We start from the raw sequence: 26,605 nt of genomic DNA on the forward strand, positions 1-26,605 counted from the left end.
GAACAGATAGCATGCAGAAGAGCAACTAAGACAGTTACAGTAAGAGCAGATGAATAAGATCTCTCTCTCTCTCTCTCTCTCTCTCTATATATATATATATATTTTTTTTTTTGAGGGAAGGAACAAAGAAGGATTAAGAGACTACGGGGGTTGTCCTTCCCAAATGCTCTCTTTGTCCACAGTAGGAGTGCCTGAAATCAGAATATGATCTCACTGCACTCAGTTGAGTGAGCGAATGAGATGGGCCCAGAAGGAACTTCCAAATACAAATCTACAAGAGGGGCAGGCAATTTCAAAGCCACCAACATTAATACCAAAACAAGAACAGGGAGGGTGGGTGGTGGTGAACTAACTGTAGAGAGACAGCCACAACTTCAGTTGAGTTAATATTCAGTAAAAACAACAAATAAATCAAATAAATACAATACTATATGTAAAAAAGCAGATAAAAGTGTACTTAAATTCACTGATACCTCCAGCTGATTTCAGATAGATTTTAGCCGGCCAAAGCTCTGATATTAAGCAGAGATAACTCAAAATGTACCACTTATATAAGGCAAGACAGGATGTGAGTGATGAGCTGACTCTACCCCCTACTGCTATCAATGGCAACACAGAAATTCTAAAAAGAACTCTGTAGAGAGACAGCCACAACTTCAGTTGAGTTAATATTCAGTGAAAAACACAAATAAATAAATAAAATACAATACTATATGCAAAAGAGCAGATAAAAGTGTATGTAAATTCACTTATATGTCCAGCTGATTTCAGGTAGATGTTAGCCGGCCAAAGCTCTATTGTCTATTATTAGCTGGTAAGTTACTTAGTTAAAGAAGCCATACCAAAAAACTCTGGATACCATACAAAGTTAGGGATTTTAATTGGAAATATACAAAAAAGCACTGTAGGCTTGAATGAGTTAAATGATGTATTAACAAAACAACATTTTCATCAAGTACCTTTTACTTATTTTATGGATGCAGTGAGTGCAAAAATGTAACATTATTATTACAAATCTTAAAGAAAAAAATACACTTCTATCTGTAATGACACAGCCTAGTAATATCAACTTCATTCAAGGACTGAAAAAAATATAGTATTGTGCAGTAGCCCTCTTTGTTACTAGAATGACAGAGGGACATACAAGTAGAAAAAAAAGAGAAACTTGATGAAAAGATAGGAAGACCCTTGGATAAATATTCAAATCACACATGACCTGTGTTCAGCTTAATGCTGATTTTATACCTCATATTTATGCAAAAAGTGTATTTTGCTAGCCATTAAATACTAATGCTATGGTCAAATAAAGGGGTATATATCTGTAAGTGTACAAGATAGATCCAATATATCAGTGAGGGAATTGGTTACCTGTTTAGGAGCTTTTCAATGAGACGAAGGGATAGCATACTGCTATTTATGATATTGCCAACTCTAAGCAAATTATTAATGTAATAATTTCACAACAATTCCAAAAAATATTCAACTACAAAACCACTTATATTAGATATGTTAGATGCCAAGTATTCGTAGCAACACTCTGAGCCTTGATGTTTTGTGTAAGGTAGCACCGTTTGTTCACTTGTAGGTTACACAGCTTTAATGAAGTTGATGCAATTAATATAGGTCATTATCACAACTGCTTTTCCAAAACAAGCATTTATATCCCAGAATATATTCACATTAGCCATCATGTTTTAATCCCATTTTTTACAAAAAAACTATTACTTGAACACCCCCCCCCCCAAAATGGTGATATCCTACTCTACGCTTGCATTATTAATGTAAACATGGTGTTATGTCACATTTTTCATAACTTTTTGTAAACACATATTAATAGCTTCAGCTCTAGACATTCCATGCTTACTGTTTGACTGTCATGCTTAGCAAATCATGTCAGCTTGTAGATGCCTTATTTTTTTATATGTATCTTTACCAGGACTTCACAAATTAGACTTTGAAAACAGTGACAATAATACTTGTTTCAGGAGTACAGGGAAGTCTCCTGTAAAGATGGGTGTAGTCGTACAGGATACACAGGAACTCTGCTTTAATGACAACTATATTTTTGTAGGAACCAATAACTAAATGTAACAATACAAAAAAGATAATTCTCCGAGGCATTTCGTCACTCCAGTCTTAAGAAAAGCGTTAGTAATAGTTGGCTCTGTAATATAGCAAGGTAAATTTCTGAATGCTCAGATGACTTGGGATTGATTATGAACCCTGGCATAGGAGGAACCAATGAGAGAGACAGAATAAAAGTGAGTTGTAGATGCCAAGTTGCCAAGGGAGCCCGCAGGATTTTTTGTAGGGGTTGCAAACCCAGAGCCCTGCCCACACAGCCCCAGAGCCCCGCCCACACAGCCCCACCCCCTCCATCCACGCAGCCATTCCAGTGTCCCATTACTTGGATATTTCTCCCCATTTGTCATAGACACTGTTCAAGTCTCTCAGTGTGCAAACTTTACTTCTACAATGATTACAGATATTTAGATTTCTTTTACAACTTTTATTTCAAATTTTATAGCACAAACACTGACAGACATTTACTAAACCTAAACAAAGCAATAGTCTTACAATGAAAACAGAACTTAGCATTAAATTCTCTGCAGAAGTAAAAGTCATCTGAATAATTCTACGTTAAAGAGATCTGAAACCAGTGAAGAGGTTGTTGCTAGAAAACAACTTTATATTTCAGTGTTTCATTTACAAATTCAGTGCCTGTTGCCCTTGAAAAATAAATTGCCTATGTTACATTAAAAGAAATGGTAAGCTGGTATATTGCAATAGGGAATGCGTGGCAAGCTATAAAACAGGTTCATAGTTATTAGGTGTCTCATCCAAAGGAGGACATACTAAGGACTGCAGTACCATACCCCCTTAAAATACAAGTGTATATGCTGTAGGAATAGAACCTACAGTGCTTTGCATCAAGATGCAAGAATGCTACCTGGTGTGCTAACACTGCTTTAAAATTCTAGACCACAATAATGATACCATTTGCTAAACAAAACAGTTGCACATTTTAAGCAGACTTAGCATGAGCAGCAGTAAACTTCTCTTCCTTTGAAGCTCACAATTCTGTGAAAATGCACTTGAATTTATTTCCAGCTGCTAAATCTAACTAGGGCATCTCTCTCTCTCTCTGTCTGTCTCTCTCATACATACACACACACACACACACACACACACACACACACACACACACACACACACACACACACGCACACACACACACACACACACACACACACACACACACACACACACACACACACACACACACACACACGCACACACACACACACAGGCCCCAAACTAGGGACACATTTAGAAAGTTGCTAGAATAACAAGATTTGTTTTAGAATATATTTTCTGAAGGATATCAAGTCTGAAACTCAAATGCATGTCATTTATTTAGTAACTTTAATCCTTAGCTCATCCCAGTGATTTGTCAAAAACAGAATTTTAATGCGGAACAGAACAAAATATAATGCAAAAATCTGGACATTCTGTGAAAATCTGTACAGTTGAGAGGTATGAGTCACACACATTCATCTCCCACCTCTTTAGAAAGTGGGATAGAACAACATGTTTTGCATTAGTAGGCATTTTCTGAAAGATATGATGTCTAAAGCTCAAATGTCTGCCATTATTTTCTGTCCTTAATGATTTGCCAGAAAAACACAATTTTATGAGAAAGAAACCGAAAATATGTGGAAAAAATCTGGATAATTGCATGGTATGAACCCCCCTACACACACACACACACACACATGCACACACACACACACACACACACACACACACACACACACACTCTCACACACACACACACACACGCATTCACACTCCTGCCTCCCTCTTTCTCTGTCTACGTGGTCAGTAACATTCTCACAGGGCTTTTACACCCCAAATCACCAAACATCAGGACAAACTCTACATTAACATTTTCCTTAGTATTTTTAAGCAATGGATTAAGCTCCATGAATGCTTCTGCCATCAAGAAAAACTTCCACATTAGCATTTTATTGGATATCAGATGCTAGTCTATCCTCAAAAAATTAAGTAAAACTAAAATGCATTACACTTTTTTCCCCAAGACTAAGCTTGTATCTCTAAGGAGTATGTCTTTCTTTTGAGGAGAAAGCTTTATCAAATCACACACACAGACACACACACACACACACACACACACACACACACACACACACACACACACACACACACACACACACACACACACACACCGTACCTATCCATCTCTTAGCACAAGTAATCTGGACAAAGCCTGTTATAATGTTGATGACAAAGGCCCTAAACTAGAGACACATTTAGAAAGTTGCTAGAATAAAAGACTTTGCATTAGAATGCATTTTCTGAAAGCTACAAAGTCTGAAACTGAAATGCTTGTAATTATTTATTAACTTTAATCCTTAGCTCATCAAAAAAATACAGAATTTTCATGAGGAGTAGACCAAAAATGTAAAATAAAAATCTGGACATTCTATGAAAATCTGTACATTTGAGAGGTATGAGTCACACATATAAATCCCACCTCCTTAGAAAGTGGATAGAACAAATCTTTTGGGTTTCTAATACCGTGACAGGAATATACCCCATTCCTAAGTCAAAAGTACAATGAACTAACCTCGAAAAAGGGCATAGCAAAATGGGTGGCGAAAGCCAAACACACTCCGGCTAGACTTATAAATGCCCTAGGGCAGATAGCCTAGTATGAACCTATGAAATCAGTACTGTTTCAATCTTTGATGTCAGCCAAAAGTGCTCTTCTCAGCACCCCCAATGTGCACAGTAATGACTCCTCCTGCAATTCGTATGGCGTTACATGTTTCTAAAAATGACTGTAGATTATTTTTTAGAAGACCTGTTGCTCCTACTACTACTGGAACTATCTGGGTATCTTTCTTCCACATTGCTCTAATTTCTGCCTGCATATTTTGTTCAAAACTACACATTTAAAGCATATTCTACCAAGAGGTGCTATATTATACAAGGAATATAATTTAATACAATCAGAAAGGTGAATCAAAGAACCAAATACATGTATGCATGGCACTAAAATATGTACGGAGCCTATGGTTTGAAAACAGCCTAGAGGTAAGCTTAGTCCTCCACTGGTTAGATACAAAATGAATGTGGGTTTTTATGACATTTCAATGAATGTGAGTTTCAAGGGCAGAGAAGTTTACTGCTCATGCTAAGTCTGTTTATATTGCGAGATAGTATTGTTTGTTTAGCAAATAGCCCAGTGTTTGTCCGAAACTCAAGTGTCTATCATTATTTAAGTTTTACATTCCTCATAAATTTTCCAATTTATAAAAATTTGTAGTTTTTAGCTCATGCTATACAATCTTCAGAGTTTATTTTCAATCTGTTTGATGTAAAAGTTTATTGAACAAAATGTGGAATGGTACTGCAGTGCGAAGCAGGAATAACATAAAAGTACTAAATAAATTCCTTAACACAAACATTAAAGTACTTTGATGTGTATAACCCATTTACATTACATCAAGGTATACCTTTCATATCAGTGTAAAAAAAACCCAGTATAACCCTTATAGCCTTATCTTAGCACATATATAACATATTAGATACCCATTTCCAGAAACGTATGTACATGGATAAATGGAATATCTCAGTTTTTTTTTTTTGTGCAGTACATAAAATATCTTGTAATGCAGGGTTAGGGAACTTGCTTGCCACTATTCACAAAACTTGTTTCTTAAATAGAACCCTATGTATTCTAATACAAATGCACACACACACACACACACACACACACACACACACACACACACACACACACATATGCATTTCACTTATTTTAACTCATAATTAGAAACATTCTGTGTTTAAGAGACTGCTGTAGAGACTCCTCTGATAGTACAGTTAAGTATTTTGAATGACCAGTTAATAAACAGTAGTATATCTACCTTTTTTGAATAACTCAAAATGCAGTACCATATGTAGTGTAGTGGAAAGTGAAAGAATGGAAGCAGCACTTTGTGTACAAGTTTAAACTGGAGAAGGGGAGCTCCATTTAATCCATTAGTGGCTCTGTGCAACACAATGCCCTTGGCATATTATATGCCTGTTTACTAAATTGCAAGTAGGCCATCTTACCAGGCTAGAAACTACAATTCCTGAACTGCAGGATTATTTGTATAATAATATGGCAATAAACCCTTCCAATACTAGATGGTAATTATGTTTATGCCAGTCATGTGGTGCAGTAAATAATACTGCAAGAAAACATCCTATTGCGTATCGCTCAAGAGCAAATGTTGACCGTTAAGGAAGATATGCTCAGAGTGAAACAGAAATGTATGTATGAAATTTTCCTTAGCATTTTTTTAGTAAAGAGTGGAAACTACTCAATTTGTCTCTCAAATGCACCACTTTAACATGTTGGCGCCAACCTTGAAGCTCAGCTGACATTGATTCTTTTCTGTGTAAAAAAAAAAAATGCCAGGAGCTTCTTTCTTGTGATACAACATACCTTAAGTGCTGCACACATGAGTCCGGATCTGATAAAAAGAGGCAAAAGCTCTTTCTGGTCACAAAAACGTACAGATCTCATCCACACTAGCAATCTGGATAACCCTTGTCTCTATGCCGCGCTGTGCAACTGTCAAAGGTCGTAAAGGCGGGAGATGCAGTTTGAGGAAGAATTGAGGCTTGCTCGTCATAAGCATCATATGAGTGCAACCTCCAATAGCATATCAGCATCTCCTCAGGCTCCGAACCTCCGCGATGCAAGTTTAATGGAAAAAAAAAGTAAACCAAGTCCAAAAAGAAGCACCAGTAGCCGGAAAGAGTCGAACAGATGGAGGAACTTTAATAAATACAAGTGAAATCACTCGCAAAAAAAAAAAATTAAAAGTAAATTGAAATTGAAAAATGTGTGGTTTTACCGGTACATTTTTCGATTTCAACACGCATCATTCATCATCAGATAAATTAAGAAAATCCAGGGGGGTGCAAGTGCACCCCCTTGCACCTGCCTGCGGGCGCCCTTGCAAGTTGCTCATCCTGAGGGAGAGGAACTGGTTTAACCAAGTGCAGTGTTGGCCATTAATAGGGAGGGAAGGAGTTGACTTACAGTGTATTGGCTAGGAGCATAAATGTTGCTCTGCCAAGCTATAGCTGTATGGTAGCCTTTATGGGTCATGTGTCAAAACAAGCTCACTCACTGAGAAAATAACAACAGCCTCTCACATTTGTGGAATGCACATCAGCTCTTCAATGAAGTTGGTTAGGTCCATACAAAGAAATACCCTTATGGCTGCCTAGCTGAAACTGTAACTGTTTATGCATCTTATGAAGTTCTAATCAGAACGAAAAATGCGGTGATACAGTTAAGGCATTTTGTGCTGTAGTGTGGTTTGTGCTGTCCTTTGCCTCAATAAACTGTGTGGTGTTCACTCTTCATTTTGGCTCCAAGGTGCTTTTTAGTCTTTTGCCTAGCTGAAAGCCTTATTGTGACTAGCTGTTACCTTGATAGTGATGATGAACAAATGCATACTGTAATGACAGAGGCTTGATAGTCTTCAGGAATGAGGTAAGTAAAAAAGTAAAATAAAACTGTAGTTATTAGAGTTCCAGCACCACTACTATTCTTGTAATTCACATGGTTCTATGCCTTTTTTTAAAGTAAACTTTAGAATGATTTGTCCTGCTGGTGCAGTGTTAAGTTTGAAAAGGGGTGAACTGCATATTCTTTTTGTGCATTGAAATGTATGTTTTTAACTTTATAATTTATGTCTACAATGTAAGATACAAGTAAATGTTTCTTCATGGTCAACAGAATGAATTTAAAGTGTCTGAGCGTCATCTTACCATGGCTGACCTGGTCACTGCATTGGAAGAAGAGCGAGTGAAAGAAATGTTTGGAGCTGGAACAGCTTGTGTAGTGTGCCCTGTGAACAGAATTCTATACAAGGAAAAAGTAAGAGAACATAATACACCCATGACATGCTCTATCTTGGTTGTTGCTTTCTATATCCTTTCTATATAAGGTTTGTTTGCATGAAGTGGAAAATATATGTCAATCATACCTCTCAATTGTCCAGAATTTTGCCTCATATTTTTGGTCTATTTTGTATTTGTGATTCTTTGGCAAACCACTGAGGACAGAAGTCACTAGATAATAGCATGCAATTAGTTTCAGACTTCATAACATTCAGAAAATGCATGGTAACACAAATCCTATTATTCCAACAATGTTCTAGCTTTATAAGAGCAATATTTAAAACCTGTCTGTATGTTTTGAACCCCCCTCCTTATTTTAGCTTTTGTCCAGATGTCTTGCACTAAGAAGTTGAGAGGAATGATGTCAATATTTCCCTGAATTTATCCTAATTAATCCATCCATCTATCCATCCATCCATCCATCCATCCATCCATTCATCCACAACCGCTTTTTCCCATTTTTCCACAAGGGGTCGGGGTGTCATTTTAACAGTGACAATCATCTCAATCCAAGGTTTACACAGCTGACTGGCTAGCCCTGCCGCAGTAGTTCTTCCACACCACACACTCACATGCACACTCACACCTATGGCCAACTTAGAGTATCCAGTCCACCTACTGCACGTCTTTGGAATGTAGGAGGAAACTGGAGCACCTGGAGGAAACCCATGTGAACAAAGAAAGGACATGCAGACTCCAGACAGAATTAGTGTTCATTAATAAGTACAGTGCTTGGTGTTGAAGTGAATGTAGATTGATACTGTTGTACGTGTGAAAAATGAAGGGGTAAGAAAACTATTATATACAGTCGACGCTTCATTCTGCTGAATGACATCATGACAATGACTAGTACTTTAAACAGTAAGTTACATTCTATTTTTTTATACAATAGCATGGACGTGTGACTTACAGTTATTGTAAAGGCTTTAAGGCATTTGATGTGGCTGGAACATATAATGACTACTAAGTGTATGACGTGCTATAGAGGGAAAGATGGCTGACAGGTTGCCAAAATGTGTTGGGATGGTTAGGTTACCTTGACTATTAATACTTTGTGGAGTTATAAACTGCATTAGATTTTTTGATAGAGGAGGTCAGGTAATTTCTGTGACTGTTAATTGTAAAAAAAAAAAAAAAAGATAATAAATTTGCACATGGCGTTACTTAGTAGATAGCTTTGTATAAATGGAGAATTGTTTCAAGTTGTCATAGAAGAGTGACTTTTATGACAACAAAACTAAAAATGAAATGCTTTACTGTAAAAAAAGTTAGTTAATAAGTGCTTCTGAATGGTAATTTATGGGTTTTTGTACTGTGCTTAAAAAGGGAAACAAATAGTAGCCTTGTAGTGAAGGGTATAAAAATGTAAAATCCGTCTATTAACCGTAACTTACTAACCCCCCCCCCCCCTTAGATGATGCTATAAATGAATTTTGTACAGTTTTCCTGAATATCCTAAATAGCCTTGAACCTCTTAGAAGGAATAGATAAAAAATGCAATTTGGTTAGCCAAAAGGTGTGGAATGCTAATGCAGCATATAGAAAAAAAGATGGAAAGAATTACAAAAATATAAAACACCACAATATCTTGTAAATGTCAGAATGCTTTACATTCATACTAAAACAGCAAATTAATGAAGATAAAAAACTACACTAAAATAGTTTTCATAATAATAATAAACACAACCTTAACAAATTCTGGACAACCTTTAAAGAAATCTTGCATCCCAGCCATAAATTCTACCCTAACCCCCTCTCCCATGAACTCATCATACAAAACTGCAATACAGACAAATCGTCCATTTAGGGACAGGATAAGGGAACATATATATCACATGAGGAAAGGCACATTACATAATGCTCTTGCTAAGCATGTAGCACTACATGGTGACAAACATAGATTTTTATTTAGGGTACTCGAAGTCATTACTCCAAATACTAGAGGAGGTGATATTAAGATATATACAGAGAGTAAGGAGACAGAATGGATAATTCTATTAAGATCAGATAGAGGGCTTGGTCTCAATGATAGGGCTTCAATTAAACCAAAATTGAGACAGCATAGAAACATTAAATAGCTCCTATACAACATACATCTTACCTCTTTAAAAGATAGTTGCTATACACACTATTATTATGTATATCACATTCTAGAATTAGTCACCATATATGCACTGAGTTTATTATTCTATAAGATATCACATATATATATTATTATAATATATATATATATATATATATATATATATATATATATATATATATATATATATTATCATAATACACATATTCCTACACAAACATATACATGAGATTTCATATGTTTACATAATTCTGTTCCATATAGGTGTGGATAGACATCTTCTATATTTACATATATACATTAACTTACACTTATATGAAAATTGTTTAGGTTTTTTATATAAGTTATTGTTTTAAATGATTTTATTCATATCTGTTATTTCATAGATTTTATTCCCTGGGTTAGGTTTTACAATGCCTATCTGCTTCTTTAAGTAATTATATTAATTAAGTTGATTGATTAATTAATAAGAATTTGTGTATATATAAGATGTAGAATCTGAGAGTGAATGTAAGATCTGATGAAGCTGCTTAGCAAAAGCGCTTATCTTGATAATTATCTTTTATAATAAAGTACCTGGTGTTTTAAAAATCTTACGTTACAACTTGTCTTCGCTCAGTCCTGCAACTTTGATTTATTTTAACACAAATAAAATGTTTAAAACAAAAGCATTTATTCAGAGAGTAGGTGCTTTCACAGCCATAGCTTGCTGCTTCATCAGACAATGCAACAAAGTAAAACCAGTTTAAATACAACTTGTAACAATTGGGAGCTTTCCATCAATCAACTCTTCACCTGTAATATAAACACATTATTTGTTGTCAGATCCACAAGTACATGCTAAAACATATATACATAAAAGCAAGGAAAATAACTGCATTACTTAGAGTTGTATTTAAACTGGTTTTACTTTGTTGCATTGTCGCATGAAGTAGCATGCTATGGCTGCAAAAGCGCCTACTCTTTGAATAAATGCTCTTGTTTTAAACATTTTATGCGTGTGGTTCAAGAGAAGTTATTGTCATCGTATGGTTCACTTTACAGTTTTTGTTTGCAATACAGTTTAACTTTTATTTCATAGAGAGCATAGCAATTCTTACCAAGGATTCCCCAACATCTAATCCTAGCACTGCCCAGTAGCCACGTTTCACTACATCCTCTTTCGTCTTCAAACTTGTGCCCACATCCTATATAAAACTACTCCTAAATAAACTCAAACCACACTGTACTCTGTACTTCAGCTGATGACCTTCCAAGAGAATACCTTAAAATAGCAGCAAATAGCATTATCTAACCTGCCTCAATCCTTATAAATAGGTCCATCGAGGAGTACCACATTCCTTCTCTCTGAAAAAATTCACACATTATCCCTCTGCGCAAAAGAAAAAATTCTACAGACATTACTAACTTTAGACCTATAGCAATCCTATCCCCCCTCTCCAAAATACTTGAAAAATGTATTCAAAAGAATTGGTCAACTACCTCCTGCAGGAAGAACTTTTATCCCCACACAACATGCCTTCCGTCCTTCCCATAGTACTAACTCTGCACTTCAACTCTACATAGATACTGTTAATAAAGCTAGAGATAATGGCAAACTAGTCTCCTCTTATTACTATACATGTCTAAAGCCTTCAACACAGTCTATCACAGCAAACTTCTACTTTGAATGTCCTTATTAAGTCTCTCTCAGCCGAAACTTCTATAGTTTAAAAGTTACTATCCAATACATTATCAGTCAGTAAAATGGTACTCCGCCCTCTCAATATACCCCCAGTCACCACCAGTGTACCAAAAGTCTCTATCATAGGTTCATAGGTAGGTACTACGCTATCGGCCCTAGGGCATATACAAGCCCGGCCAAAAAGGTACCCTGGCTTTTGCCACCCAAGACAATTATTTTCCTGTGCCACTGTCGAGCAGAGCCACAGAAGTGATCCCCGGGGTGAATTTCCTATTTCCCATCTAATCATCAAGGTTTTTCTTGAAGAGTGCTAATGAGGAGCTTTGTTTGATATAGATAGATAGTTTATTCCAGAGTATGGGATGTCTCTGGGAACTAACTATCCTTAGTTATATCCTCTAAAAAAAAAGGAAAGGCACATTCTCAATGACACTCTCCACACAGCCACACAACAGGCCTCCTTAATAAAGTACGCAGATGACACTACACTCATTTGCACACCTCCAAAGAATTACTCAGGAAGCTTTAGTAGTGACTGAAACATGGCTTTGTAACTCACATCTCATGCTCATCCCTACAAAAAAAAATACCTTTTTCCCTCAAATCCCTCTCCTGTATAAACAACAACAATGCACACACACACACACACACACACACACACACACACACACACACACACACACACACACACACACACACACACACACACACACACAAAAATTAAAGTCCTCTCTCTCTCTTGATAATACAACAATTTAAGTCAATTTTCATGACAAATTATTAGGGATAATAGTGGAAGATAATCTTAAATTCACCCTGCATATACAAAGTTGCATAAGCAAAACTCATCAAAAACTAGGGGTCCTTTATAGAGCCAAAAACATTCTGAGCAACCCAGCTAAAGCTACACTTGCCACCTCTTATCTCCTCCCCACACTTCTTTATGGTGTTCCCATCCTTACTAACATTCAGGCAACATAAAAAAACAAAACTTGAACTTGTAGAACCCGCCACTGTATAACACTTAAAAGCCTTAATTGGTTAGAACTACCCCATCAACTAACATCTTACCACCTATAAAACTATCCAGCATCCATCTGCTTGTCCATTACTAAATACCATTCTACACAACTATGTTCCTAGACCAAAACCTCATGTCTGTTTACAAACCTAGCAAATCTGCTGGGCATTGTCTGTACTTGTTCCATGTTGCTAAGGCCTAGAACTCCTAATCTGTATTCATCAGGTCAATACCATCCCTCCCATCCTTATACATATTCTTACCTTATATCTCCCTTCCTCTCCCTTCAATTACTTCCTTACTTCTATCAATTTCTCTCCCCAGGCTTTCTCTCTAAATGTACCATAAGCATGTTTTTTTCCCTCTCGCTTCATATTGCAATTCCTGTTTGTAATATACTAACTTACCTTTAATTTCTCTACAAACTGGCTAAAATTTATCTAACTATTAACTCATTGTCATGTGACATGTCTATTCTTTCTTAACCAATATTTTCATATTATATCTAATTTGGTATGATTATTTAAACTGTATTTGCTTTTTGTGTTATTTTTAAAGACTGCAAAATTATTGTTCTTAAAATGTTTTGTAGTACTTTGGAGCTTTTCTCCCCGGGACTCCACTGAAAATGGGCTCCTACCCAATTGAACTATCCTGGTAATCAGATGTCACTTCTTCTTCTTCTTTCAGCTTTTCCCAGTTAGGGGTCACCACAGCGGATCACCTGTCCACTCATGATTGGCAGTGGAGTTTTACAGTGTCGAGTTGCCAGCCCAGCGCCCAACCTTCCACAGAAGGCACACACATGCACGCACTCACACCTAGGGCCAATTTAGAGTGTCCTATCCACCTACAGCATGTCTTTAGGATGTGGGAGGAAACCGGAGCACCCGGAGGAAACCCACGCGACCACAGGGAGGACATGCAGACTCCGCACAGAAGGTACCCCAGCCGAGGATCGAACCGGAGAACCTCTTGCTGTGAGGTGGCAATGCTAACCACTGCACCACCATGGCCACCCCCTGGTAATCAAATGTCACTAAATAAATAAATATATACATGCATGCATGCATATATACATATATATACATATATATATATATATATATATATATATATATATATATATATATATATATATATATATATATATATATATATATAAAACAGATGTTGAAAAAGGTGCTCTAGACTTATATATTATGAATGTTTGAAATGCGAATAATCCAACTATTTGTCTAAATCACTCAGGTTAACCCCAAATGTATGGACCTGCTTCTTATCTGAAGTACAGGTAGTGCAGGAAGTGCAGGATAATACCTCTCAAGCTGCAGACATTGAAAATTTGAACAAGAGATCTTGAAAAGTAGGTATATCCAACCAAATATATGGGCAGATAATTAGCAAAAAATATTTATTCCTGATAAATAACTCCTCTCACTTTCATTAGGTTTATTGTATACCACCACCCAGAAACTCGTTTAAAGAGCTGAGGGTGAAAAATAAATGAGAAGGAGTATGGTGAGCAGGGCAAATGGAAGGTGCTTGGCAAGCATGAGTGCTTTGAAGAAACAACCTGAAGTTACATGCATTCCAAAGATCAAAACAGACTACAGACGGAATCCTTCCACTGTCACATGATGCTACATTGCATTATGCTGTGTTGCATGTGTTAAACATTGTAGACTGCAAAAATAAATAAATCCTTCTATTTCCACATTGCATTTTTTACATTAAACTGTGCAATATTATGCTATGTTGTCTTACGTTATATGTTATGGCTAGTAGTGTTATATCACATCTATGAACATATGCTGCACTGACTTTATTTTATTATCTAGCCTTACCTTTAACACACTCGGTAACAAAACTAACAACAGCCACAGATAATGTAGCTATTTGTCTAAATCAGTCAGGTTAACCCCAAATGTATGCATTCATCAAAGCAACTTTTAAGTTGCTATTTCTTGTATGCACTTTATATTGAACAATTTTGGTATGAAGGCTCCTTTCCATCTTTCTTGCACAGAATTAGTTACCGGTAGCTGTACTGCCCCAGACACAGCCTATGATGACAGAAGAGAAGGAGCCCGCCCTAGAAGAAATAAGACCAGCACTAAGGAAAATGAAGTCAGGGAAAGCAGCAGACACAGATGAGGTCACAGCAGACATGATAAAGATGCTCAGTGAGATAGGGAAGTAATGGTTCCTGATGGTACTCATAGCAATGTGGAGAGAAAGGCATATCTCAGATGATTGGAGAATAAGCATAGTTTTCTTTCTTTACTAGGAGGAAGTCTACTGGCGTTGCACATTGGCCACACTTTTATGTGATCTTGTGACTGTCTCTTTTTCTGGTCCATCTTTTGGCTACTATCAAGTCTAGAATGGCCTCTCCTTCTTTATTCCTGTTGGCCCACCCATGTAGACCCAGGCAGTTCTCAGATCTTATTCTGTCTGTCCCGATATGTGCATTCAAGTTGCTCATTATCAACACCTATTCATGTTGTCCTGCTTTATCTAGTAGATCCTACAATTGCTGTCTTAATGTACTCTTCATTAGACTGGAGTCTGATTGACAGATCCTAACTCTGATGATATCTCTCTCTACCTTCTGAAGCCTCTCCATCAACACAATTTTCACACGATTTCTAGCTTTTCCTTCTGAGTAGTAGACTCTGGATCCCACACCAAGTGGCTTTGCTGCACTGCCCTTCCATCTTGGATCCTGGATATATAGTATGTCCAACCTCCTCATTAACATCATGTGATCCACTTCCATTCTGTCAGTGAACCTACATTGCATGTAGCAACTCTCTTCATGTTTGGAAGATTTTACATTCAGCTTTCACTTAGCAGAGCTATCCCAGGTAACCCAGGCTGGGCAACTGGACACCAGCTAGCAGCTTATTGACCTTGACCCAGGGCTGCTGGGCTTTATGACTGGTCAGTTGGGGCACATACACCCCTCCCACTGTTAGCATGAGTTGGAGTACGCCTGGTCTTGTACCCACTTATTAGTTAACATGACCAAATCACCTAGAGCCATATTTTACACTATTGAGTGGCAAGCCCTGCCAGAGTGCATAGTCTGTGATCTGTGTTCTTCTATCTTAAGAGTACTACACACTTCCAAAGCAGTTAGTCTGTGCGACTCTTCCCTTTATAGGGCACCATGTAGAGTCTGTGCTGCTGCCCACAGCTCATTTCATTAGTGAGTTTGAGATGGAAACACTCAGCATGTTTTTAAGAGGAACCCCACAGAGACACAGGGACAACATGCAAAATCCAAACAGGCAATAGCAGGAGGTCAGAACCAAACCTTGTACCTTGTGCATGGGAGGAGAAGACCTTAACTATTAGTTTGAGTTTTATTTGTATCTAGCTGGCATATACGCCAACAGCATTTAGTTTTACTGGAATTTAAAAGTAGTTGCTTTTTTCTGTAGCCATCTATATAGTATTTCCTTAAAATATGTTACTAATAGCATTCAGACTTGGTTCTGATGTGAAGATCACCAAGCTGTCAGCTTGAAGGTCTGTGTGAATGCAGTTAAGCTATTGACGTTTTGCCTTTGAGATATATACTTGAAAAACTCACTGCAGAGGAAATGAAAAGGAAGTTTGGAGCTGGAGCTCTGTAACAGACATGGTGGGAGATAAGCATTGTGAAGTTATTTGCATATTGATACAGGGTAGTATTTTTATGTATACATATCCCTGTGTTCTATCAGCTGACCACTTTGGTGCACCAAGCAGACATGTAACTGGTAAGTGGGCAGCTTTCTATATAAACTTGTGTTGTATGTCTGCAAACAAATAGCATCCTTCAGGTTTTAGACCTTGTTTGATCATGTGGAACTACCTTGCTGGTTGTTTGGGGATCCAGCTTTGTATGTATTTTATTTTAAATTGTATGGTATTTCCTTTCCATATAAACCCAAACGTTTATATGGCTGAATTTGGAAATCAGGACGAGATCATTTCAATCTTCATGACTTTTTTAACTGCATTTAGTATTATGACATCAAATAATTACTTTATTTTACTAGGTACAGGAACATGCATATACTTGGGGACTGAATGTCAGCTAATGTAGTGAAATAGTAATAATATCTTTGCGTCTTGCAAACTTGGTTACCTTTTGGTTGTCTATAAGTATAATGCCAGGTGTGGTACTGGCATCATCCTCTGTGCTACACCACCATTGACACGTACTGCTTGCCACTCTTATTTCTGACATCGAAAAGTAGGTGCCCCATCTCACACTTGGGTTAAATACATTACATCTAAAAGTAGTATCACAATCTAAAACATTTTCTGCTAGCTAGTGCATATTTATCCTAAAATTGGTATAAAAGTTATACTGGTCATCATCTAGTGTGCATTTAGATATTAACTTTATAACTATGCAATGAATAGAAAGTGTGGCCTCAGTACACATTTCAAGATTTATATTCTTTTTCTATGAACAGCAGATAGACAAGAATTCCAAAATGTTTTCTTATTTATTATTTCCTTCCTCTCTGAATAACTGAAGATTTCATGTGAATATATAACTTTTTTTCAATATTCTTTCAGAATCTGCATATCCCTACAATGGAGAGTGGACCAAAGATTGCAACAAGGATTCTCAATCAGCTGACTGACATTCAGGTATTTTTTTTCTTTCTTGTTTTTATGAGCTAAACACTGAATCAGAGAGGTGTTATTCAAATCATGCATCAGATGTCTTAGTAAATACTGCATAGCTCAACCTAATTCATATTTACATTTGATATGAACCAAAGTTCTTACTTTTAAGAAGATCCTTATAAGTGAGACAGCCACTATTTAACCTTCATCCAAATGACAATTTCATTGTATAGACCCATTTTGACCCTTTCCTTAACCATTATACATGTCATCTGGAGCATTATCAATAGCAGAGATCAGGTTTTTGTAGAGCTGATACTTTGTTGATATTGCAAAGTGTCAGCATCTAAAGGAAAATCAATGGTGGAAAAGGAAGATGGCATATACTGTATGAAATAATTTTTTTGTGATCGATGAGCATTAATCTAGTGCGGTCTTTGATGTTATATCAGTGCAATACCTATAACTGTTGTTATGACTTGTAAATTAGCAATGCTATTTGTATCAGCTTCCATCTTGTTTGCTGTCCTAACTGATTCCATGTTGCACAGCTGCACCTATATGAAACCCATGGCAAAAAGCAGCACTGAAAGGAACATTAAAAGTAACAAGGCAGTTAAGCCTAAAGTTAGAGACTGGAAGTCAAGAAGTTAGACTTTGTGGTGTGAACTGTCTTTTAAGTGTTGCTATCCTTTGTCAGTTTCTATCTTTCTGTAGCCACTGACCCTTCAAGGAAAAAGTTTATCTGTAACTCTACATACATATACATCTACTAACCTCAGCCACGATGTTTGCAGAACAGACATTCCCTTGTTTACACACAAACATATGTACACACACACACACACACACACACACACACACACACACACACACACACACACACACACACACACACACAGTCTCACATTACCTCCTAGGAAATATGGCTGTTACTGGTGCAGGATATAGTTCTACATATGGCTGTTACTGGTGCAGGATATAGTTCTACATATGGCTGTTACTGGTGCAGGATATAGTTCTACATATGGCTGTTACTGGTGCAGGATATAGTTCTACATATGGCTGTTACTGGTGCAGGATATAGTTCTACATATGGCTGTTACTGGTGCAGGATATAGTTCTACAAGGTCAAAGACATGGTCACTCAAGTGTTAAGGTATTTTATCCCCAGACTGCTTCACCGCAGGATGACATCTCCATACTTGTCAACAAGGACTGACGTTTCCACCTCTTTAGGAGCTCCCAGTGTGTGAAGTATAGCTCCTGATCATGCTTTGGACAACATACAGCTTTGAAAATCCTGTCTTTGTATCGTGTAAGATGACTGAATATGTGCACAAGAACACAACACAGCAGGGCATACTTTCTCTGAAGTTTTCCTTGCACTTATCACATTTTTGGTCCCATGGTTATTGTTTTTTGCTCATGTTGATCACACTAGTGGCTCACTCGCAAATATTCATCACTGCGCTTATATTAATTTTTTCCTTATTTCTTCCTGTTGATTACTGAAAATTATTGCAAAGGATTTAGTCTGTGAACTAATAATAAACTTTATCCTGCAGGTCAGGGTTTGATACCCTCATCTTCCATTTTCCTACTGTATGCCATTTAAGAAGTTACTTAACCAAGTCATGATTCCAGGTCTTCATTGAAAAGGTTGTTGTGCCTAGTGAGTTTACTCAGTTGACAAATAAATAAAATAAAATAAAAATTCCTCTTGAGAAAATCAATCTGACCACTATAGACATTCTTAAACAGAGTTATTGCCTTCTATGTGACAGTTAATTATCCTCATTAAAACTTACCAGTAGGTCCTGCCACCAGAAACTGGTAAGGACGATATAGTCTTTTCATCCTCTAACTCCCCTGGTAAGAATCCCTGATGTTCGTCATGCATACAGCTGCAGTAATCACAGATGGGTTTTCAGCCGTCAGGCGGTCCCTCGGTCGGCCGAATTCCAAAGTCTTGGTCCGGCGTCGGTTGTCTTCGCTTACTCTTCTGATGTCAGTGAGACCAGAGTATATAAGACACAGCCGACGCCATGTTCTTCAGTCTTTTTTGCCGCGCGGTGCCCGAAGCAGAAGCAGTTCGCAAGTGCCGGTCGGCCAGCTCCTGAATTACAAAAAAATTGGAAACCGAAGTCTTCATTAAAGCTAAGTACCCCGTTGGGGAAACTTTTCTTGCCTCAGACCGATGTCAGAAAAAGTTAATAATTGTATTCCTTGTGGGAAGCAAATACCGCATAAGGATTTCCATTCCCTTTGCATACCTTGTTTGGGCCCAGACCACGACGTCTTGGGCTGTCGCTTTTGCGCTATCTTCAATAAACGCACTATTAAGCGTCGGGCGGAGTTCGACCAACACTACTTTGATAAAGCCTTTGATTATAAAATGTCGTCGGACACTCCGACTACCGTTTTGTCCAAAAAACGCAAGGAAAAGGACCGACACGCGAGGCCCGCGGTCTCCGCCGACACCACGCCAAAACAGGCTACACGTGGTCCGGTTCTGAGCGAGACGCCTTTGCAGTCCCTGACTACCGACGACACTCCTTTGGCGGTGTCTTCTGTACCCGAGACCGCTGGGTCCTCGGCCCTTTCCCAGACTACTACCGAAGCCCCTGCTAATGTAGAGCCTACTAATGTGGACAGGTCCACCTCCACCCATGGTGTATTTAGGCCCTCATCTTCTTTTTCAATTAAGGCCTTTACTAAATCCAAAGCAGCCAGGCATCCCACGAGGCCTGTTGCACAGGGCCCATCTTCAGGACCCATGCCTAAAAAACAGATGCTAAAAATGGCTGAGGATTTAATTACTCTTATCAGGGGTTCTCATCCCCCTCCTGACAAGAGGCCCAGAGTGGAGGAAGATTCTCCCTCTTCTGATCAGGGATCCATTTTATCAGAACATTCTGATTCAGAGGAACACTCTTATTCTCCTTTTGAGGATTCAGATGCAGAAAAGTCCATTCCTTCGGTATCCCCTCCTGAGGATTTTTCCTTTGGGGAAACCTTGCACACCTTGAGGGAACACTTCCATTGGGAAGGCCAAGACTTTTCAGATTCCAAGAAAAGACTTAGGGAATTTCTTTGGTTACCTCAACACAGACCTCTGGCTATTCCCCCTGTTTTGGACATACTGGATGATGTCTATTCGGAGGCTTGTCTTAACCCTGATTCTCTGCCTCCTGCACCAGTCAAACCTGATAGGTATTACAGAGTACCCAGCTCTCACCAATTTCTCTTCAAAAGCCATAATGCTGACCCTGAAACCATTTCACAAGGCCCCAAGGGATTGAAGGCCTCCACTGCCAAGAATCCACTTCCTGCAGAAAGGGAATCAAGATCTTTAGAAAGGTGGGGTAAAAAGGTATATACCTCGGCCACCCTAGCCATGAGGGCTTTAAATTGTCAGTTTCATATGCTTAAATATCAACAGTTCCTGTTATCACAATTAAGGAACAAAATGTCTCAACCTGAACAACCAGATTTAAAGGAGTTGCAGGATATGATGCATAGTGCAGAGCAAGTGGGTAAACACACCTTACAATGTGGTTATGATGCCCTAGAGGCCTCCAGTAGAGCGGCTGCTACGGGATCAGTCATTCGCAGACATGCCTGGCTTAAGGAACAAAATTTGCCTGATCATGTGAAAGCTAAACTTCTAGATGCTCCTTTACAAAAGGATGTACTATTTGGTACTAATGCTGAGGAGATACTACGGAAAATGGAAGAAAAAGCCAAATCTATGCAAACTGTCAAAGCTTTCTTACAGGTCCAACCACCACGTTTTAGCAGAAATTGGCCTTCAAAAAACTGGTCCTTTCCAGCCACTGACAAGCCCCAAAGAGGTAGATACAGACGCACAAGGGGCAGAGGGCAATCTCAAGGATCATATAGAGGCAGACAATGGCAAACTCCAGCACCAAGAGGTGGTGAAGACAGTGCACAACAATACAGGAAGCAAACCCAATGACTCCCTCATTTCCATGCCAAGCAGGTCTCAGCTGGCAGCACCTTTGGGAGGGAAACTAGCATTATTTGCAAGCAATTGGCATATTGTCACAACAGACAAATGGATACTGGACATTATAAACAGAGGCTACAAATTTCATTTTCACACTCTTCCAAAATGAGAGGCATGCCAAACCTGCCACAAAATCAAAGGGCAGAGGCACAACTGCAAATTTCAAAGCTCATAAACATGAGAGCTATTCAAAAGGTACCTACGCACCAACAAGGTCAAGGTTTTTATTCAAGACTTTCTGGTACCAAGGAAAGGAACCGACTGGAGACCCATTTTGGACTTATCCATCCTAAACACATTTCTACTCGTACCAAAATTCAAGATGCTCACATTACAGCAACTTCTTCCCATGCTGGGCAAGGAGTTTTGGCTGGTAACATTGGACCTCAAGGAGGTATACCTGCATGTCCCAATCAGACAAAGCTGCAGAAGATACCTCAGATTTCTTGCAGGTTCAATCCACTATCAATTCTCTGCATTGCCCTTTGGCTTATCTACTGCGCCCAGAGTATTCACAAAGTGCCTGGCATCAGTGATCGCCTACTGCAGACTTCAAGGGATACAAATTTGTCCTTATCTGGATGACTGCCTGATCCAAGTGGACAGCAAACACATACTTCTGGAACATCTGGCATATGTGACACAGTTACTGCTTTCTCTGGGATATACAATCAACAAAGAGAAATCAAGGCTAACACCATCTCAGAAAATAACCTTCCTGGGTGCCAACTTGGACACAAACACCCAGATGGCATATCTTACGCCAGAAAAACAGGGGCAACTATCTCAGTACTTCAAAATACTAGCAAAAAGTACCAGGCTTACTGCAAGGAAAATCCTGCAGGCTCTGGGATTCATGGCATCTTGCATTCTTCTAATCCCATGTGCAAAGCTGCATATGAGGAAACTTCAATGGTACCTAAAAAATCTATGGTCTCAACACAGTCACAGTTTGGAAACAATTATACCAATAATTCCATGTTTGCAAAAGGAATTTCTATGGTGGGCCCAAGCATGTCAAGTAAACACAGGCCTTCCTTTCTGCAAGCCTCAAGCAAAACAAGTCATAACCACAGACGCCTCAGATTACACCTGGGGGGTGCACATGAAGGACAGGTGCCTTCAGGGCAGATGGTCCCAAAAAGAAAAGCACCTTCACATCAACCAAAAAGAGATGCTAGCAGTAATAAATGCAATTACAGCTTTCAAGGACTTCCTGCATCCAGGACAATTACTGACAAGAACAGACAACACCACAGTAATGTGGTACATAAACAAACAAGGAGGAACACATTCATACCCCTTGTGCAGACTAGCCATGACTCTTTGGAACTTGGCTCTGGAAAGACAAATCGAACTTCAAGCACAGTACTTGCCAGGATTGGAAAACACACTGGCAGACAATCTAAGCAGAAATATGACAGATCCACATGAATGGAAGTTACACCCTCAGGTGTTTACAGAAATAATCCAAGCGTGGGGGAGGCCAGACATAGATCTTTTTGCCTCTCACAGGAATCATCAATTGGAAAAGTTTTGTTCAAGGACCTTTCATCCAAAGGCCTGGAGAGTGGACACCCTTTCCCACCTCTGCCTCTTCTGCCCAAGGTGCTTTTGAAAGCAAGAACAGACAAACCGAGGATGATACTGATTGCTCCAGATTGGCCAAGGCAACACTGGTATCCACTCCTGAGGAGCCTAACACATACTCCTCCCTGGTCCCTTCCTCTAATGCCTCTTCTGCTGACTTAGCACAGCTACAAAACTCTTCACAGTCAGCTGAAAACACTCAATCTCGCTGCATGGAAAATTCCTTAACACCACAACAGACCCTACTCTCCAAGGAGGTGCAGGATGTGATTTTGGAGGCCAGAAGGCCATCTACTAGAAAAGCTTACTCCGCAAAATGGAAGCAGTTTTGCTCTTGGAATGAGAAAAGAGGCCAGGACCCTAGAAAACTGAACTTGCCTCAGGTATTACAGTATCTAGCTGAGCTGCTGAACAGTGGACTTTCCTTCTCCTCCATAAAAATACATGCCTCAGCCATTTCTGCAGAATTCAACACGGATCCCCCTTTATTTTCTCACCCACTCTTACGACAGTTCCTCAGAGGGGCTAAGAATATAAGACCTCCAAGGAAGCAGCCAATACCAGCCTGGGACCTTAATTACATACTGGAAAAATTAACATTGCCTCCTTTTGAACCAGCTGCCTCAACAGATTTGCAATATTTGTCCTGGAAAACAGCCTTCCTTCTGGCCATCACTTCAGCTCGTAGGGTTTCTGAACTACAGGCCCTCATGGCGGTGCAGCCCTCCCTCATTTTCCATCAGGACAGGGTTTCCCTTCGTACCAACCCATCATTTATGCCAAAAGTGGTATCCAGGGTAGCTTTAAATCAAGCCATACACCTCCCTACCTTTTACCCCAATCCTCAAAACAAAGGGGAAAGGCTGCTACACTCTTTAGACATCCATAGGCAGCTACATTATTATTTGGACAGAACAAAGTCCTTCAGGAAATCAGAACAACTTTTTGTGTCCTATGCTGTAAGGGCTCAAGGGAAACCAGTTACAAAACAGACTATTTCCAAGTGGATTGGCCACTGCATACGGTTTTGTTATTCCTATCATGGGAAATCTGTTCCTACAGGTATCAGATCACACTCCACCAGGGCCACAGCTACCTCTACAGCCTTCCTCAGAGGAGTTCCTACCAAAGATATTTTGGAGGCAGCCACTTGGAATTCTGTACATACCTTCACAAAACACTACCACCTGCCTCTATATTCCAGAACAAGAGCAGGCTTTGCCACTGCTATTTTGCAGGGCATTCTGGCTCAACCCAGTTCCTCCTAGTACCTACCACCCTATGCATAGCTTTGGGACTCTACCCATCTGTGATTACTGCAGCTGTATGCACGATGAACATAGTACAGTTTTGTACCTACCATAAATGTAGATGTTTGAGTGCTAATACAGCTGCAGTACAGGTTTCCCTCCCTCCTTCCCCACTTGGTAAAGGCATGGGGCCTAACAACCTCTTCATACTACCTGACTGGGTTATCCTGCTATGTTTTATTTGCTTGCTTCCACTGATTTTAGTTTATATTGCATTGCTTGTATATGTGGATAAGCATTATTTATGTATTGCCTTCCTTTTTGGGGGCACCTGACATCTGGGGCAAGAAAGACTGAAGAACATGGCGTCAGCTGTGTCTTATATACTCCGGTCTCACTGACGTCAAAAGAGTAAGCGACGACAACCGACGCCGGACCAAGACTTTGGAATTCGGCCGACCGAGGGACCGCCTGACGGCTGAAAACCCATCTGTGATTACTGCAGCTGTATTAGCACTCGAACATCTACATTTATGATAGGTACAAAACTGTACTTTTTACAGTATGGTATACAATGATGAAGGGTATCTTTAACAAGCTAAACACACCCTGCCCTTTTCCCATGACCTGCTTTAATGAATGCAGTGACCAGGAAAATGTTGACTGGTATATCAATTCATTATTTTGGCACCTGAAACCAGCCATTCCTTGCCTCTTTGAAGTACAATGTCTTGGAAATCACATGCCTGTTCTTATTAGAGTGCAACGAAGGACTGCCTTTGACCGAACTCCATCATTTTGAGAGTGTCTGCATTGCCCAATATCGTGTGACTCTGGAGTTAGTATACCAAAATTCAGGGATTCCAGGGAGTGCAGGGGGCTTGCTTCCTCTCCAAAAACAAACAAAAAAAGTTTTTCAGTCTGTACTATTGTTAAGAATGACATATCAACTTTGACCAATTCCTGAGTGATTTACATTTTGGTGTCTCATAATGGAAGTCCTGGAGCCATGTGACTGCAGCTTTATGGTCCTTAGAAGATCTTTGGCTGTACAGGTCTGTTTCTAAGTATAAAACTTCCCTGAGGAGAAAAATCTGAAACAAAATTAATTCTGCTTTTTTTTCTTCTAGAGCAAACCATAAACTACCATAGCTTCTGATTTTCCTTGCCCCAGATAAGGGGCTTATCATTAACAGTTTTAGTAAGAAGACTATCTCTGCCACTTTTCTGTCTTCAAACTGCCTATACCACATAGCCCATTGTAGAGTTCCTTGAATGTTTGGGTTTCAAGCATATTTTTCACTGCCATAATACTTCACAATGATTTCGGTTGACAGGTTTACAATGAGCAGTAGTAATGCATTCATGACATATGTTTAAAACCATGTAGGGACATGCATACTCAGGATTATCTGGGTGATTGGCTTAATCTGTACAGTTATAAGAGCATTTTATGCAAAAGAATTATAGTGAATTGTTTAGAAATAATGTCCTGTTCATGCTGGATAGTCAGGCCCTTAAAGTGCATCTTCACAATGTGGTGAGCCATACCGTACTGTGGGAGAACTCTGTGCTCATACAGCAGTTCAAAATGTGATACAGAGTTGCCACTAAAAGCAGCCTAGGCCTTGTGAGCATAACAATGATTCCTAAAGGCAGTCTATCCATCCTTATCATATTTTAAACACCTTTATTAAAAAGACATAGGCAAACTTACATTAATATAAAAGAAAACAAACCACATAAACATATTTCCAGCTACATGTATTATATATACATCACATGTGTTCTTTTTTATAACTATTCTCACTCCAGCATTACATACATTTTTCAATTCCTACCTCCTCCAATTGATTCTTATAGTTATTATGCAATATTTTATATCTAACCTACTAATTATCCCTTTTTAACAGCAGCTTCTGTTCTAGATTCAGCTGGAAACTCTACTAGAGTAGTTCATTCACTTCGGATTTCCCTGCCCATTTCTTTTTGGCTGTACTCTGATATCACAGACTAAGGATGGCGGTCTCTAGCCTGCAGTTGAAATGCCTTCTTGGCTTCATTCCATTCTATTACTTTTCCCTCTCTAGTTATTTGCTTCCTGTACCTTGGTTCCTTTGCCAGTTTTCTCCAGTACATTCTACCCCCTTTTGCCTATTCTCTGTACCCCCACTTGCTGCCATGTCTATCAGCAAAATCTTCTTTCTTCATTCTCATGGTGGCTTAGTTGTTAGAATACTTCTGCTACTTTCTGAATATAATACTCTGTATTGCTGTTATTTGCCTTAAGGATGTGCCTTCAAAATCCCACTCT

The 26,605-nt window shown here is 38.9% G+C and overlaps 1 protein-coding gene across 1 annotated transcript in view; it reads left to right on the top strand.

Annotated features, from left to right (window-relative positions):
* The window catches only part of BCAT1 (branched chain amino acid transaminase 1), a 327,555-nt gene that overhangs the window by 267,587 nt on the left and 33,363 nt on the right, over window positions 1-26,605 (top strand). Inside the window, exons 9-10 of the mRNA XM_044087682.1 lie at window positions 7,832-7,972; window positions 17,365-17,439. Of these exons, the coding sequence (XP_043943617.1) occupies window positions 7,832-7,972; window positions 17,365-17,439 (216 nt within the window). The remainder of the gene's footprint in view (window positions 1-7,831; window positions 7,973-17,364; window positions 17,440-26,605) is intronic.

Source organism: Protopterus annectens, chromosome 11.part0 (genome assembly GCF_019279795.1).
Source record: "Protopterus annectens isolate FY-2018-M chromosome 11.part0, PAN1.0, whole genome shotgun sequence".
NCBI classification, from domain to species: Eukaryota; Metazoa; Chordata; order Ceratodontiformes; family Protopteridae; genus Protopterus; species Protopterus annectens.